Source organism: Mauremys reevesii, linkage group 8, assembly GCF_016161935.1.
Source record: "Mauremys reevesii isolate NIE-2019 linkage group 8, ASM1616193v1, whole genome shotgun sequence".
Lineage (NCBI taxonomy): Eukaryota > Metazoa > Chordata > Testudines > Geoemydidae > Mauremys > Mauremys reevesii.
In genome coordinates this window covers 28,021,102-28,039,879 of record NC_052630.1, presented here as the reverse complement: position 1 = coordinate 28,039,879, position 18,778 = coordinate 28,021,102, and the positions used below count along the sequence as shown (strand labels likewise).

Sequence of the window (18,778 nt, the reverse complement as noted above, 5' to 3'; positions counted from 1 at the left end):
AGGTACAGGGAACATTCTCAAGTGAAAGGAGCATTTATGTCCCTCCTGTTCCCCATACATAAAATTTTAAAGAGTCAGTGTTTCACACTTAGAAATGTCCAAGCAGCAATCCCTTTACAATTAAAGTATAAGAATCTTCAGGTTTTCATAATAACCAAAAATACATTGCATAAAGAAGATGAACTTTCATTAATGAGTGTTATTCAATAGAACATGTTGCTTTATATATAGGGGATTAAAAGATGGAAAAGAATGGGGAAATATCAGGTTTTAATGAGCTGCCATCTTCATTTGATTTAACTAAATTTCATCTACTGTAGAAAGCATTAACAATTATGAGAGTCATTTAAGTGTATCCACACAGTTTGGCACCTGACTGCTATCTTTACGTAATTAAATTGTGTAGCAAATGGATATAAACTACTGTTCGAAGTTAAAGGTTTCAGTTCACTTATTGATCTTTCTCTTTCAACATATAAGCAAGCATTATTATTATAAAATAAGTTGACAAAAGGTTCTGATGAAAAACATAAACTGATAACTCATGCAGCTGCCCTGGGTTTGAATTAAGCAAAGGCTGATACAGCAAGCTAATGCTTAAAAATCAGTACAGATTTTGATAGGTTTCTCATTTCCCCTTCAGCTTTTCAGCAATATGTGCAGTCATAACACAGAAGGATATTCATTAGCTGGATTTGCTGGTCCAGAACCCACTCTGTAGAGGGGCTATTTACAGATGGTAGCACTTGATCTGTTTATGCAAGTTCATAGTTTTCCACAAAATATTACTTGTCTGGAATCTCCCTACAGCAAATGTTGCCCTTTCAACTTTCACAAACTCAAATTGTCCTTGATTCTAGTAATCAGGTCCCTAAGTATATTTATTTTTTTGGCAGATCTGATGTATTTCTGCCTATTTGTATTTTGGCAGAGTAGGTTCTATCCTGAAAGGAACACAATAAGAATATGTTTTGATTGGCTTCACAGTAATGAATCAATTACTAATGATCTAAGAGAGGCAAATGCAATTTTTTTTCAAGTTTCCAATGAAACCCATAAAGAGATGCCATGGATCTAAAATCTATGTTCCTATAGTTTTTTTCTAACTGTACCATCAATTAATAATGGTGCATGGGAAGGAATGTCAACCTGCATTTACTTTACCCATTTCCAATGAACTCCTGAAAAGACAGTGTGATTCTGACTCTGAAATCTCTGGCATCTGTTAGAATTCACTGAAAACAAGAACAGAAAAAGCATGCTGATATTGCTCCCCCCATACCATTATTAGATGACTGACAAAAAGTCTATACGGAATATAGTTAGTCAGAATCAGTTAACCTTTTTGTTATGTTGTGCTTTCTGTTTTCAACAGCAAATAAAGATCACGGAACACGCCCTGAGTTATTGCTCTCAATAATAAATAATAGCTTTTCTTGTTTAAAAGTAAGTGATTACATAATTTAAAAGCAAAAGAAAAACAGGGTAATTTTTGTTGTTGTTTTCTAACTGTTTAATTCTAGACACACTGCCTGGCACTGTGAGTCTCTATGGTAATTTCCCCATCAACTCCCAGAGCAAGGTTTCTCAAACAGGGGTCGCCGCTTGTTCAGGGAAAGCCCCTGACGGGCCGGGTGGTGTGTTTACCTGCCCCGTCTGCAGGTCCGGCCGATCGCGGCTCCCACTGGCGGCGGATCGCTGCTCCGGGCCAATGGGAGCTGCTGGAAGCGGCGGCCAGTAAGTCCCTCGGCCTGCGCTGCTTCCAGCCGCTCCCATTGGCTCGGAGTAATGAACCACGGCCAGTGGGAGCCGTGATCGGCTGGATCTGCGGACGGGGTAGGTAAATACACTGGCCCAGCCCGCCAGGGGCTTTCCGTACACAAGCGGCGACCCCAGTTTGAGAAACCCTGTCCCAGAGGGAATTGGTCTGTAACCTAACAGATACGCATTTTGCCTTGCTTCATTAAATGAAAAGCAAAAGAAGTCAGATCAGTTTATATTCAAAATGTGCTGAAAAGTTGATGGCAACATGCTAAAGGAACCTAGTTCTACTTTCAGATACTCCCAGTGGTTAAAACAAAAAGCCAGTTCTCTCATCTGTACTGATGTCTCTTTGGCTGTGTAACAATTACAATCATCTGTGACATTTAGGCTTTTTGTGTTTGTGTATACTGAATTTACAAAAAATAACATCATTGCTGTCCTTGTGGGACTCACTCCACAAAGGCTCTAGCAATCACCTCTGATTCCTAACAATTGGAGATCACAGGGTTTTGATGCACAACTATCTTTCTGATCAATAAATCACCAGCATGTAAGAGAAAAATAAATAAAAATATTACTAGGCTTGTAGGATAGTTACTTCTAAATTTTAAAGCATTTTCCCAAGATGAATAAATAAGACAACCTGACAATACTTTTTGTAATAAACTCATTTTTGTTTTTTGTTTTTAACAAAAGCAATACTGCTTACCATGATCCTGATTGCACCATCCCATTTATATGTTTAGTGATAAGACCACGCTGGAAAGGGCCTGTCACTTTAGTGCTAATTGTGCAGTTTCTTCTAGGCTTTAGCACTGGGAATGCATTCTGAACAGCTGCAATTCACTAGCTCACAGCTTTCAATCATTTGAAAAATTAATTCTTTTGAGACAAATTAAAATGTATGTATTTAAGATTTATCATGCAGTTTAGTCACTTGTAATATTCACTAATGCTTTTACCTATTTAACATATACCTAAACAAACATCTTTTCCACCATTTAACTAACTGGAATGAATACAACATAGACAGACCTTTCCCTTATAAAGGTAACAAGGAAAATACATAAACATGTGTGGGTTATTTTTTAATGGTTAACTCTATCAGCTCCTATAATTCATTTCAGGCTAATCACCCCAAGAATGCTTAGGAAGAAAGTCTTAAATCTCTACTTGCAGCTATTTTGCATGCTATCTTACTTTATGGCATATAAAAAGCATGCCACACAGACTGTTGATGCGAGCTACTCTGCATTAGACTGTTAAAGACACTGAATAGAAACTAAAGATACAATGGGATTAGGAAAAAAGCCATAAACCCTGCCAGTGATTGGCAGTTTTTCAAAATTATAGTTCCCTATTTACAGACTGCAATAAACCCAAAGCCTTTTAATATGCATTGTGTAATGGAATATAAGATGAGAAGTGAGTGCAGGTAAGGTTTAGGTATCATTAAGCAAACAGTGTTAGAGAAAATGTGGTGCCTGTCTCCTAGTTGAACATCTGGGATTCACTGCATGGCTCCTGATAACCAATGAGACAACATAACAAGAGGCAATGAATCCCAGATGTTACAGATAGGTCATGCTCCATGGAGCCGGCACATTGTAAAGTGGGAGAAATAAAAGTCACTTTTAAGTTTACTATAGGGTGACCATATTTCCCTGTGCTGAATATGGGATACCTGGTAAAATTACTTGTATTCAAGCGAGTTCAATGGCAATAAATCAGAACTATGGAGTACAAACACTCAAATTAACATCAAGTTGACTGAGCCCCTTTTAACACACTGCATAGTTGGATTCTTTTTATTTACCTTCTTCTCTGTAAGGTTTTAGGGTTCACATGGGGAGGTGTGAAACACAAACACTCCCGTACACCTCTCTCAAACAGGGAGGGTGACTGACTGACCCACGCTCCCTGCCTGGCACTCTCCACACTTGGCTGCGCCACATCTTCCCAAGGCAATGTAGGGGGGCACACAGGGTCACATACTCTCCTCCCCAGATTTCTGCCAGGGTTCATACCAGAATGTGCCAGCAGCAGCCTTTCGGAACTGTGCAGGAGTGAAGGGATAGGAGCTGCTTTCAGCTGCAAGGAAGGAGCTGGGTGGGGGAGGGATGACCTGGCCTGTGTCTTTATAGAGCTCATCTCTCTCCCCCATTCCTTGTCCCTTCCTACCCACACAGTGTTGAAAGGCAGCTAACACTACTGCCATAACCCAACCGCCTCAGTGCCGGCAGGAAGGGGTTAAGTCCTAAGGATGCATTGTGCACCCGGGCCCAGGGAACCTGGCTTCATGGGCTTCAGCGAAACTGGCTAGAGAGGTTGCTAAGCAGGGGAAGGTGCCTAGGGGATGTAGCACCCTTGTGCTCCCTGTGGGCAGGACCTAGAGTGCAGGGGCAGCTGAAGCGGGTGCTAAGTCCCTGTCCAGGGGGGCTGCTGTGGAGCCTGTAGGGCCAGGGTGTGAACAGGCTGGAAATTGCTTCCCCCTCCCCACCACTCCAGAGCTTAGCTGAGGGGCAGAGAGGATTCCCTGTGCTAGTGTTGTGTGGAGCTTTGGCACATGCAGGACTTGGTTCCTCTTGGCCAGCATCCCGGGCTGGAGAGTTTGGGGCTTTCCCAGGGCACTGGCCCAGACAGAGGCGGGGGTGGGGGGTGAGGAGGAGGGTGTGCGGGGGAAGGAAGGAGCCTGCTGGCCAGGCTGTTGGTGAGCTGAGCACTCCGACCAGGGGCTGGTTCTCCGCACAGTGCTGGGAGCAGGACGTGCCCTGCTGGGAGGCTATGGAGGAGCAGCAGGACTGGGGAAAGGGTGAAGGGGCAAATCAGGGAGAGGACAGTGAGAGGAGGAGCATGTAAAGGGCAGATGGGTGGGCAGCAGAGGCAGCACGTAACCGGCTGGTACACTCACCAGCCAATGCAGTGTGCAGCCAGCACCGGTTGGAAATGGGACAGGGGGCGGAGCCCTGTTGGCCAAGAGCTGACACGTAGCAGGAGCTGCGCTAATGGACTGGCAGGGGGAGCGGCCAGCCCTGCATGTTGCATCTTTGCCCCGCCACCGGCTTTACACACCCATCCCCATCATCTGCCACTGGACCCCCTACTCATCACTGGTGGGCAGGCGGCTGATGAGCAGGGATCTGTCCAGCAACAGGACCCACTAGTACTGATGGAGGGAAACTGAAAATATGGGACAATTTTCCCATTTTTAAGAAAAAGTTGGGACACCTGCAGGGCTTAAATACTGGTCTGACCCTTTAAAAACAGGACGTCTGGTCACTCTAGTTTACTAGGATGAGTGTGGACACAGCTTTGGTTGGATAAGAAGACAGCACATGACTGATCTGCCTAATGTTTGGTAAGATTTATGTGAGTGATTCATCAGACATTGGGTTGTCTGTGAACATAAAAGTTACTGCTTTCACATGAAAAACATGCAACTTATGCATTGAGTTGCTAACTTACTATTCTGCTTGGATGTTTTGTAGCCAGTGCTCGGGGCCAGCTTTAAGATTGAAAGACTGCAAGGGGGGTACTGGAGTATGTCATCCCCTGCTCCATCTCTGTTGCTGAATGAGGAGTGGGAATGAGGTTGAGTGTTGTGCGGTAACCTCAGCAACTCATGTCCTAGTTTCCTCTCAGGTATCTATAAATTTGGCTGACAAACACCAAGACTGTAAACTGCAGTGAGGACCCAGTTAGTTTCTGGTCTTGGGCTTAAGTCCACCCTGCACAGGTTTGGATGTCCATGTATTTCATCCATTGAGTTGCCTTGCTTGGGTCAGTAAGGCACAAACTGATACTATGGAAAATGTAATAGTCCAAAGTGTATGCTGAAGATGATTAAATCTAATCACTTAGTTTACATAACCCATTGTTAACAACAGCATTCCAAGTGAGATTAACAAACCCTCCCTTTCTTCCATTAACAGGCTGCTTTACCTGCACCACGCATGAACTGTTATCCTTCAGTGTTTATTAGAGATGAACCTAAAACCTCAAACTGGAGCATCCTTGAACTGTGAGAAAGTTCAGACCTGAGTGCAAACTTGAAACCTCACACTCATCTGTATCTTTATGTTATTAATTTATCTGAACAAATAATAATCTGTACAGATTTCTAACTGAGAGGGTGCTTCACTTATGTTTATATTTGTATATAATCATAATAAATAATAAAATAGATTTAAAATCATAGAAAGAGGTATTTACAAAGGGTAGGATTGCCCTAACACAGGGGTGGCCAACCTGTGGCTCCGGAGCCATATGCAGTTCTTCAGAAGTTAATATGCGGCTCCTTGTATAGGCACTGACTCCAGGGCTGGAGCTACAAGTGCCAACTTTCCAATGTGCTGGGGGGTGCTCACTGCTCAACCCCTGGCTCTGCCATAGGCCCTACCCCCACTCCACCCCTTCCCGCCCCCTCCCCTGAGCCTGCCATGCCCTCACTCCTCCCCCACCCCAGCGCCTCCTGCATGCTACAAAACAGCTGTTTGGGAGGTGTGGGGAGGATTACTGGTGGGTGGGAGTCACTGGGAGTGGGGGGGATGGAGCTGATGGGGGGCTGCTGACATATTACTGTGGCTCTTTGGCAATGTACATTGGTAAATTCTGGCTCCTGCTCAGGTTGGCCATCCCTGCCCTAACATACAGATTAGGTTTTGGGAGTGGATCAAGATGGGGATGGGATGAGAGAAAAGAGGTGGGCGACAGCAACTTTGCAAGAGCTTTACTGAATTAGAATGCCAGAGAATATAATTCACCCAGTGCAGATGGCCTGTAGTACAAGCCCCCCGCCCACCCCGTTCACCAGTTAACCCCATTTTAAAATCCATATGAATGCCTTAACATGGAGATCAAAGCTTTGTGCAATGGGCTGTGTGTGGGTACTCTGCACTGTTTGTGTATTTCATCCCTAATGAAATTTCTATTCAGAACCATGGACAGTAGCCAGTTGTGCTGCCAAAAGAAAGTTTATTGAAAGAAATTTTGAAAGGAAAATAAAGTATAACTAGAGCATGCAGCAAATTCCTGAAGTGATATCCCCAGTTTGGAGTTCTTAGGGAGTCTGTTCCCGTTTTTAATTTCCTTTCTGACATTGGTGGTGGTGGTGTTTTGTTGCACCCCCCCCTCCCCTTTTTGGCATATTGTCCAATCAGGAAAATTCTAGGGATGAGACATCATCATTTAGGAGCACACATTCCATTACTCTCTATTTTCAATTTGAAACAATTCAGGACTAAGACTTAAGAGACAAAATTCAGGAGACAAACATATCTAGAATGCTGAATATGTGGAATTAAAATGTTTGCCTCTGGGATTTTGTTTCTAATATTTATTCCATTTTATAACAGAATTTGTGGCAGGGCCAGGGTCTGTGCTGATGGAGAGAAGAAACTCATTCAGATCAGTCTAAAACACAAACACAACAGAATATAATAGGGTAATGGCCTGTGCTGCCTATTGCACAGCAATAGCTCTACTATCTGGTTTAACAGTGCCTCTCTCTGGCATAATACTGGGACATGTTGTATCAAGACTACACAGCCCACACCAGAGCATACGAAGATACATGTACACTCAGCAACTGAGCACAGGATTAACAGCAGAGCGGCGTACAGGATGAAAACTCCATTTTGTGATTTATTTTGATATTTTGTAGTTTGGCTTCATTCTGAAATGGAGCAAAATACCAAAAATTCTCCATGAAGGGAAATATTTTTTTCCCATTTTGGGTCCATTTTACATTGTTTCAGCAAAAACATTTGATTTCTATTTTGACTTTATTAGTATTATAATGTACAAGATAAAACAGTTTTTAAAAAAATTAAAAATAAAGTCATTTCAAAATGAAAAGTTGAAACATTTTGTTCCAGAAATGTCAAAATGGGAGATTGTGACATTGTTGGAACTTGCCTTCACTGAGTTTTCTTCCAAAACAAAAATCCAGTGAAATGGACACAATTTCACCAAGCATTTTATGGAACTGCACATTCTGACAGACTATTGGTTCTGCTGAAATTTCTCTATCTCTAGTTAATAGAAGAGCACTGGGCATAACCATAGTATGTATGTTCTCTAGGCCACTAACATGGGGATTCAGGGCCATATTTACCATGTTTTTCAGGTGCCTCAAGATGCAAATAAGCACCTAGGGGGACTTGCATAAGTACCTAAGTGAGTTAAGACACAATGACTTTCAATGTGGGTTATGCGCCTAACCTGGTTGGGATCTTTTGTAAATCCCAGTTGGCAGCCATCTGCATCTTTAGACACCTAGTTTCCCATCCAACCCTAGAGGCATAGGAGTTGTAGGGCTATAAGTGGTTCAAGAATATGAACATGTTCATTTTAGAACACATCAAATGAGATCCTTCAATTAAAGAGTCAGATATGGTTCCCTCTTGTGCTTTGATTGCTATGTTGTTTTAATGTTTAACTTTTTGTGTTAGTAAAATAAAAATGTTCTCCAAGCTCTTTTTTGAAATACTACAGTGCCTATCCTGATGCCACCCAACACTGACCCCTCACAACTGTTCTAATGTCTTTGTTATTTTGTATCCAGCAATATCATGTAATTCACTCACTTGCTGAAACCTGTGCTTGACACCACAGGGTACAAAATAACACAGAAAACATCATCTTTGGAACATTAGGGGTTGGCTGGTGCTGTGAATACTCCTAAGAACAGCAAAATCAGCTTTGCCCTTTTGCTACTTAGATCAGCAGCTTGATCGATCCTATTTATTTTTTGGTTTTGTGAAAGTTCAAGAATTGGCCAGAAATCAATATGACCCACACAGAAGCCCCTCCAAAGGAAAGATATACCATGATTTAAATTGGGAAGCTATTTACAAGAATCGGTTGGGAGCATCTTTGAAGTCCTGGGCAAAATGTGGGGTGCCTAGCTGAAAATACGATCAGCTTTTTTGACTTAGAAAAAGAAGAAATAATGCCCTGTTGTGACTATATCCGACACAAGGAGAAAAAAATAAGCCATTTGAGTGGCCTGATGCAGCTCAGCAGCATGTTCCATTTTTTTTACAGGAGTCCCTCAATGAGGAACATAAACAAAAGAGCGGTTCCTACTGGAGTAGGTTGCTTTTTAGTCAAAAAATATCCCCCCAACTGTTCCCCTTGAGACTGACATATCAAAAGTAATTGTGTTTCTCAAACTCCCTGATACTCAAACCACCATCCCTATGTGATAATCTATACACAACGGATTATATATTTGGAAGCAAATATGTTGTCTTGTTTAGCTAGGATGGAGTTATAGGATGTATACGCTAGGTTCCGATAGTCTTATCTTGCAGATATTGTTGGGAAAAGTTTATTCATGTATCAGATGTAAAAGCAACAAATAATACTTTAGTTCCTCGTGTGGATCTGTGAAAAGAACTACAAAGTAGAAGCAGAGCTTAGAGTGAGATTTGGAAATAGGAAACATTTTTTACACAGTGCACAATTAGTTTGGGGGAACTCCTGACCATCAGATATCATGGAAGTTAAGAGCTGAGCAGGATGCAGAAAAGATGGGGGATGACAGCATCCACAGTTACATTAATAAAATTAAAAAATATTTGAAAGGATAAAAACTTCATAAATGAAGGAATTAAGGAATAAGCTTCCCCTCTGGGCAGATGTGTACATAATTACTCACTTACGGTTTTTTTGAACCTTTCTCTAGAGCAGTGGTTCTCAAACTTTTGTATTGGTGACCCCTTTCAAATAGCAAGCCTCTGAGTGCGACCCCCCTTATACATTAAAAACACTTTTTAAAATATATTTAACACCATTGTAAATGCTGGAGGCAAAGCGGGGTTTAGGATGGAGGCTGACAGCTTGCGACCCCCCCATGCAATAACCTCATGACCCTGAGGGTCCCGACCCCGAGTTTGAGAACCCGTGCTCTAGAGCATCTGGATACTATTCTAGCTAGACCAATGGTCTGATCCAGTATGGCAATGTCTACATCTGTTGGGTTATAAAATTATATATATATTGTAGTTTTAACTCCTGACATATCAGGGAGTCTCAACTATAGCTCCCACACAGTAAATATTTTCTTAATTAAAAGAACTTCTGTGAAGTTAGGTTGGAAAAGTAACAAGCTATTATGATTCTATACGTGTCTTAAATCACTGTATATCATCTTTTATTTAAACCACTCGAAACTTAGCAGAGGTTTCAGGCCATTCAATTGGATGCCTAATCTGTATATGTAGATTGGGCTAGAACTGATCATTCCTTTTCTTACCTTCCAGGGTCTATAATCTTCAGTTTCTCTATTTGTTTGATATAATTTTAAGCTCTTTTGGGGAGGGGACCATGGCTTTTTAAGAATCTCTGTAAAGCGCCATGCAATGTAATAGAGCTCTCTCTAAATGTAATAAAAATAACAATAAACAACAGGTCAAGATCAATCTTGAAATTATTGTTTACATGCCAACACAGAGCAAAACTGCTGTAAAATTTGTATAGGGGAAGGTGTAACTTCTCCACTCTGAAACCATCTAAGTTTGCAAGCATAAAATCAAAATGTAAATTATTTGCATTGAATAGCAAGAATCTGTGATAATCCCTCATCTTTCTTCATCTCGTCCCTGCCATTTATTCTGCTTTGCTGGGGATGGAAAGTGGTGAGGAAGTCCAAGCTGTGATACTCAAAAATAAAGTGTAACACAACTTCAACAAAAACTCCATCACAACTCTATGGTACTGTATCTAGGCAAGTGGTCTGCTACCGGGTATCAAGATGGTAGGGCAATAAATGAAAATACATCTGAATTTCTAAGTGCTAAACCAGATGTGAATGTTTCTAACATTCGGGCATGTCTGCATACAATTGTGGCTGTGGCACAAATTGCTATGTACTTTCCAAGCACAAAGAGAAAGAAAGGGTCCTCAACCCCACAAAGCAAAGAATCTAAAACCCTATAATCATTAGAGAAACTTGGCTGATTACTTCCAGGCAGTAAATATACTTATATGCTGCCTTAACAAGCTACACATTTTTTCTGTTATAAATCAGATTTAAGTGGTTATCAACATATAAAAGAAGAAGTCTAATACATGTAGCTGCCTCCCTCAACACAGCTTGTTTTTGTTAGATACAGTGCCTTTCCGCTATCTCCTCTCATACGCTGCCTTCCATCTCTCCTGCAAATTATCTTTTCTTTGTATCACTATTGTTGTAATTTAAGAAAATCAGTAAAAGAGAAGAAAACGTTCTTTGCTACAAAGAATATTCCAATGAGACAAAACTGTCCTGCTGTGTTGGAAGACAACCACAAAGGTATGGTTTTATTGATTATTGACTGAGATTATACAAAAATGAAAAAATAAATAAGCAATATTCTTGATATGTGGCACTCTTCCCTCCCCAGAGAAACCAGTGAACATGGACAGAGGGCTGTGAAAGGTGTGTTCTGAATGCAGTCTGTACAACTGACCTCTTCAAATCTGTCAAAAATCAAGGTAGCTTACTTCCTATTTAGTACTCAGATCCGTGGCAGTGGATGCTTCAAGGGAGAACCCAAGTCTTTTACTTTTTTGGTTTAAATCCAGCCCATGTTGGCAATGTCTGAAAGTAACTGCCTTTTGATGGCTGTCGTATGGGCTATGTTGAAAGAGTTGGGGGTGTGGCATCTCATTTTAGTGCTGAGTGGGCAGATGTCTACAACACCAAACCACCACATGCACCAATTAACAATGGAACTTACAGACTGCCATATTGGATCAGACTAGTGATCCATCTAGGTCCTGTGTTCCATTTCCAACAATCGCCAGTACCAGATGCTTTGGAGGAAGATATAAGAAACCCTACAAAGGGCAATTACAAAATAACCTGCCTACAAGAAATGTCACTTTCCAAATTCTGTTACTTAGCGATAAGTTTATCGCCCTTAAGCACTTCACACTTATTGGCATACTTAGTAGAGAGGCCAAGGACTCGGTGAGGAAGGAGATGGAATTTGATTCTTATTCCTCGGGATGGATTCTACAGGATGGCATTGAGGCATATTGTGAGGAAGCTTGAACTACTTGTGCTGTGCCCAATATGTAGGTTAATGGAAGTCTTCAGGGTACATCTATACTGCAGTTAGATAACTGCAGCTGGCCCATGCTAGCTGACCCAGGCTGCAGGGCTGTTTTATTGTGGTGGAGGCTTTCCGGCTCAGGTTGCAGTCTAAGCTCTGGGACCCTCCCACCTCACAGGGTCCTACAGCCCAACCTCCAGCCCGAGCCCAGACATCTACACCACAATTAAACAGCCCCGCAAGCCAAGCCAGCTGGCATGGGCCAGCCATGGGTTTTTAATTGCAGTGTGGACCCTCAATCTCCAGGTTATCAAAGGTGGCACATTTCAGCAGCATTATTAAAATGATCAAAGGAAAAAAAAATATTAGCCAACTTGACACATGTAGATCAGAATGTCTATATTATCAAATATCTTTGACCACTGCCACTGCTGTCTGCTGATAGTGAGTGAAAGAAAGTGTTGATCCACCCAGACTGAGTCTAAACTACATATAATATAGCAGGGGAGGCAAATGAGAAAAGAGTTTTGAGGAGTAGGAAATAGTGACACAAAGACAACATTGGTGCCTCCTCTCCTGTCCAAAGAGGCAAACCTTACCACAAAGCATAGGCTGCCACAACTTGGACTGCATAATGCACAGGATGAAATCCTGGCCCCACTGAAGTCAATGGGAGTTTTGCCGTTAACTTCAAGAGAGCTAGGATTTCAAGCTCAGTTCTGTTCAAACATGACTTGCAGACGGACAGACATTTTCCAGGTGATGGACTGGTGCAAGTGCATTTGCTTCTGGCTATTCATTCAGGTTATTGCATATACTGTACTTTCCTTTGTCTACCATCACAATGTATCTCTTTGAGAGAAATAGATTCCCATACTCTAGTAATAAGCAATAGTTCTAACCATTAAAGTCTCATTTCTGATTGGACTAATTCAACTATTTTTCAAGACATTTGGTTTTAACAGCAAGAAAGAAAATCTCTCATCATAAAATTCATACATGAAATTGGTCCAGGATTTAGTTAGTGTTGTACCTGGTCTTTTGCTGTTTATTAGTTTTGGAGTAATTTATTTTTTTTCTTATCTTGATTTTTCTCTACTGTTTGGTTATAACCTCATCCACAATTACAATCACTTAATAAGCACATCATAGAACATGTCTGTTTTTACCTTGGTTAAAGATTCATTTTCTTTATCATCAGCTCACAGTAAGCTATTTCTCTCCCTAACTAACTAAAGTAGGAAAGTGAAGTATGAGGTCACTTGTAGAGCTTTACTTTGATACATACACCAGTTACATAGGGTTAGCCACTTGCCCTCTCTCTTTTCAGTTATTTGGCTATCCATAGATCACTGACACATGTGCATTTACAAAGTCTGTGTGCAACTTCTCTTTTGAACTAATGTTCTTCTGTTTTTATACTTTAGCTCTACTGCTACATTCAGAAAAGTGTTGATTTGGATTTAAAACATATTTTCCAATGAGCTCACACTAGGATTTTTGGAGACTTTTCAGATTTCCCTTGTTAGAATGCAATAATAGAGGAAGAAACCACCCTTTCTGTAGAACTTAGCCAGAGGGAAACTTAGCTTGTAACAGTCTGAGTTGAAATGTCACATAGAATGCTTAAAATATGTTCTGATTTCTGGAAAGGAATAATTCGGCATCAAATAAAGTAAAATGTTCTGAGTTAGTGTGAACACCTCCAGTTTGCAACAGCTGTCACCTTTCCACTGCCACATTAGTACAGTGTGATCTATTCCTAAAGGAACTCAAGGAGAAGAAAAAAAATATTTGAGTGTGTTTCAGATCCTCCATCTCCCCACAAAATAGAGTATTTATCTTAATTCGTCTACCCCCCAAAGCCCATTCTCAGTGCACATCTACCTCCAACTCTAATATTTACAAAGAACTAAATAACATATTCTCCTCCAAAACTATTAGTCTCTCCTTGAGAACAACAAATTCTACAGTTTTAAACTGTGTCATTTAATTTATATATGTCGATGAGAGTTTCCTTAAAAAAAAGTGGTAAATCACTATGCTAAAAATAAAAACAGTGGGAAAATACTGTTATCTCACTCTCTGTTGAATTCAGTGACAACAGTTTCTGTGCTGCTGTGAGATCAACTTAGGCCAATGACAGAGATATGAAATTCTTTTATGTTCCAAGCACAATCACAAGAATTAGCATATATATGTATTTGTCTAAACCGCTCATTATTTATACTAAAGACAGGCTTGATATTAAAACATGGGATAATTACATTTACAGAACTGTACTTCTGCCCAAATCCCATCTGTGCTACAGACACAGACAAAAGTTCGACACATGCTTTTCTAATGAAAAAGCGGCATAAAGATATCTTATTCTTCTTAGGAGAAATACCTTTTCCTTCCTTGTGAGAACAATTTTGGTAACGTATGCTGATAACATTAACAAAATGTATACATTTCATACCTGTGAAAAAAAGGTAAAAAAATCTCCCCTCATAGGTCACCTATCCTATTTATAATCTGGGATATTAACTAGTGAATGTAACACTTAGCACAAAACTTTATCAAGCAATCCAATATAGGCATCTTTTTGTATGCACAGTAATGTAGATTTCAATGACACCAAAATATAGGAATATATTTCAAGAGGTTACAAAGCAAAAAAAAATTCAGCGCAAGGTGGTAAACCTTTTTGGAAAAGGTAATTACTGCACACTTTGACACAGTGCAGGGATTACGGTTATTGTTTTTTTTTAAAGTCTGAGATTAAACAGCACAGTGATAAAATATCATGATTATTCTAGCAGAAGAAGTGATAATGGGGCAATAGATGCAGAGGGCAAAAGTGGAAAAAACACTCTACATGTTGGTTGGTGACAAACTGCTGAATCACAAAATCTTTGATTTAAATTATATCATCATACCATGTCTGAAGCATACAGCATCACAATGTAAAATGATATGCCCTAAAAATATGCAGGCCACATTTAATTAATTAATTAATGTATAAGGGTATATTTTTGGTATCCAATCTGTGTTTCCCAAAAGGTTTATACCCAGAGAGATTCAAAGGTGGAACTTAAAAGAAAAGCAGCTCAAGGGGTGCAAGATTTTGACCACAGTTTCAGTTTAAGAAAGAACAATTCACTAGTAATAGGTCTGTCCCATTAGGGTCCACAATTGCCATGAAAATTTCAATTCACATGCTTCCTCTCTGTTGCTAAATTTATCAATGTCTTTTTAAAGGTAATTAAAATAATGTCATCTATGTTTCTAACCCACTGGACTTTTTAAAGAGAATTTGATTTCCCTATATCATTTATTTGGCTATGGGGAATGGACAGATTTGACTGCAAAGAGAAAACCACACTGCCTTTAAAGTGCATATTCTTTCAATTTGCACTGTTTCGCAGTGGTTTTGCTCAAATTTCTTAGTAGACATAGGCCCAATTAGAAACATTCTCTCCCCAGTTTTGCTCACAGCAGAGGGAAAATACCATTTTCAGCAATTTTATGAGAATTTGAATAAACACTATACTAACTGATTTTATGAGGGTGAAATAAAGAATTGAGTTCACAATAACTCATTCCTGTTGAAAATAACATTTAAATCATTTTAATTTGAAATTATGTTATATACATATAAAATCTTTTTTGGAACTTCCCTGGGTGACGTATCACAGTTGAGATGCAATCATGTTAGTCACGGCGCGCTGCATGATGCCAATGCTATACTAAGCAGCATGCTATTAGGAAAGGGTACACCAGCATGCTATAGTACTGGCTAGACCCTCCCATGCTGTGACTGTCTATATGCAAACACCATGCCCACTGTCACAGCACAACGGGGCAAAATGTTAGGGAGCTATTTCTGTAGCAACAGGAGCACTTATTCCCCCTCAACTTGACCCCTGCTCTTGGTGGGTATTGTGATGATGTGGTTTGGATGTGATATATAGTAGCAGGGAAGCATTGATGCACCAGACCAGGAAATTAAAAAAGATGCCATTCACACAAAGAAATGTTTAGTTAAGTTTAAACAGCTTGGCTCAGATGGTACCTTGATGGACCATTTGTTACATCTCTACTTGTTAATGTCCATTAGGTTGTTCTTTTTTTTTTCCCTTCAAATGAAGTTCCTCTGCATTTTACCCTGGGTTTTGAGAGGCTGAGCTGATGTTTAGAAGCAGTGGGGTCCTTAAAGGAACAGCCTATTACAATACACAATAGTAACTATGTTTCTACGATTTATGAAAAGAAAGCAATATGTGCCTGTTTCGGTGCCTGTCGTTTGCCTACCAATGGTGCAGTGCTCCCCATTCCAGCCCTCTCTGCATTCACATTTCCCATCTTTACAGGTTCCGTGTTCCGTGCAGCGGGGATGGCACACACGCTGGTCACAGGCCACTCCTGTCCAGCCTTCTTCACAGCGGCATGCTCCGCCAATGCACACCCCGTGCGTGCCACAGTCTACGGAACACACTTCTGGTGAAAAAAAAAACAGAATTAGGATTACAACTGAGCACTGTCATTGGGAATGGGTCACTAAACATGTGGCGAAAAGTGACTAGAATTGGCATTTTGTTCCTGTAAACTATATGCAGAGTGTGGCATGCTCACATGCCCGCCAAAATGAGACTTTGCTTTTTATTAAAAATCACCCTCCCAGCGTCTGCACACCAGGGAACAGCTCTATCTCCCGGAGGCTACTGAAGCCAAACCAGGAGATTGTAGGCGCTAAAAGTCCAGCGGCGCAGTGGGGCTAAGGCAGGCTCCCTACCTGCCCTGGCTCCCTGCCACTCCCAGAAGTGGCCAGCACGTCCCTGAAGCCCCTGTGCGGGGGCAGGGAGTCCCCATGTACTGCCCCTGCCCCGAGCTCTGACTCAGCAGCTCCCATTGGCCGAGAACTGCGGCCAATGAGAGATGCAAGGGCGGTGCCTGTGGGCAGGGGCTGTGCATTGAGACCCTCTGGCTCCCCCACTTAGAAGCCACTGCCAGAAAGCCACCCGAGGTAAGCGCTGCACCCCTCACCCCCTCCCGCACCCCAACCCCCTGCCCCAGCTCAGAGCCCACACCTGACCCCCTCCCAGAAGCTGCACCCTCCACTTCCTCCCAGAGCCTGCACCCCTCACCCCCACCCCAACCACTTGTCCCAGCCCTAAGCCCACACCTAAACTCCCTCCCAGAGCCCACACCCCTCACCCCCTCCCACATCTCAACCCTGCACCCTCCACTCCCTTCCAGAGCCTGCACCCCTCACCCCCACCCCAACCACTTGCCCCAGCCCTAAGCCCATACCCAAACTCGCTCCCAGAGCCCGCACCCCTCACCCCCCCACACACCCCAACCCTGCACCCAAACTCCCTCCCAGAGCCTGCATCCTCCATCCCCTCCTGCACTCAAACTCCCTCCCAAAGCCTGCACCCCAACCCCCTGCCCCAGCTTGGTGAAAGTGAGTGAGGGTGGAGGGAGAGTGAGCGATGGAGGGAGGGGAGATAGAGTGAGTGGGGGAAGGAAGCAGTGGGGCAGGTTTGGGTCCTTGGGGGAAGGGGTGGATTGGGGCAGGACCTGGGGCTGAACGGAGGATTTGGAGGTCCCCAAAAATTTTTACATAAAAATGTGTGTCCTCAGGTTGCTGAAGTTTGAGAACCACTGGACTAGAGCACTCCTCTCCCACCCTAGCTTCACCCAGCACTCCCCCTAAATTAAAGCAGGCAATCTTTCTTAACTTGTCTGCTGGCTCCTGATTGGTTATTTTCTCTTACTAGCCCATCTAGGCCAAGGGTGGGCAAACCTTTTGGCCCAAGGGCCACATCTGGGTGGGCAAATTGCATGCAGGGACATGAGTGTAGGGCTGGGGCAGGCGGTTGGGGTGCGGGAGGGAGTGCGGAGTGTGGGAGGGGGTGCAGGAAGTGGCTCAGGGCAAGGGGCTGGGACGCAGGAGGGGTGCAGGGTGTAAAAGGGGGTCAGGGCAGGGGGTTGGGGTGCAGGAGGGGGTATGGAGTGCGGGAGGGGCTCAGGGCAGGAAGCTGGGGTGCAAGGTGCGGTAGGGGGATCAGGGCAGGGAGTTGGGGTGCAGGCTGCAGAAGGGGTTTGGGGTGCGGGCTCTGGCCCAGGGCCGCTTACGTAGAGCAGCTCCGGGGTGGCTCCCTGCCTGTCCTGGCGCTGCGCTGCTCCTGGAAGTGGCCGGCACCATGTCCCTGCAACCCCTGGGGGAGCAGGGCAGAGGGCTCCATGTGCTGCCCTCGTCTGTGGTTACCTCCCCCGAAGCTCCCATTGGCTGCGGCTCCCCGTTCCTGGTCAATGGGAGCTGCGGGGGGCGGTGCCTTCAGGTGAGGGCAGCGCGCGGAGCCCTCTGCCCCCCCGACCCCCAAGGGCTGCAGGGATGTGGTGGCAGCCGCTTCCCTCTGCTTAGCCTCACGGCACCACAGGGGTGGCAATCCCGCAGGCCAGATCCAAAGCCCTAACGGGCCGGATCCAGCCCGTGGGCCATAGTTTTCCCACCCCGATCTAGGCCATTGAAGGACTATATTTTGTTGGTACCCTGGCCAGAGTGGATATTTCCTAGGTTGTGTGTATCAGGGCACCTCCAGCTGGGGGCAGAGAAGGCCTGATACATATCACAATTCTGAAAATATTTTAAAATTATTCCTTATTAGTATAAACCCTTTTGTTTACAAATGGGGACACTGAGACAGAAAGAGGTTAAGTGACTTACCACAGGCCACAGTGTCAGAATAGGGAGGTGGAACACAGTATTTCCTAGATCCCAGTCCTGTGTTCAGAACACTACAATGTACAGTATCTACCATGTAGCTGCTTATTTATAATAGCTAGAGTATAACAAACTGTTCACTGATCAGATGCTGAAAGAGTAATGTAAGTCTCATGTAAATAATTTGTATTTTAAACTTGTATTTGATATTTGAATGTTAACAGTATAGTACACAGGACAGGCAGATTATTGCAAAGCA

The 18,778-nt window shown here is 42.8% G+C and overlaps 1 protein-coding gene across 26 annotated transcripts in view; it reads right to left on the bottom strand.

Annotated features, from left to right (window-relative positions):
- The window catches only part of TENM2 (teneurin transmembrane protein 2), a 1,520,094-nt gene that overhangs the window by 112,642 nt on the left and 1,388,674 nt on the right, over positions 1–18,778 (bottom strand). For 23 of the 26 annotated variants that reach the window (XM_039484033.1, XM_039484034.1, XM_039484029.1 and 20 more), the window contains one exon: positions 16,077–16,289. In XM_039484033.1, coding sequence (XP_039339967.1) covers positions 16,077–16,289 — 213 coding nt within the window. The remainder of the gene's footprint in view (positions 1–16,076; positions 16,290–18,778) is intronic. The other 3 variants (XM_039484042.1, XM_039484043.1, XM_039484045.1) reach the window with 1 other exon arrangement.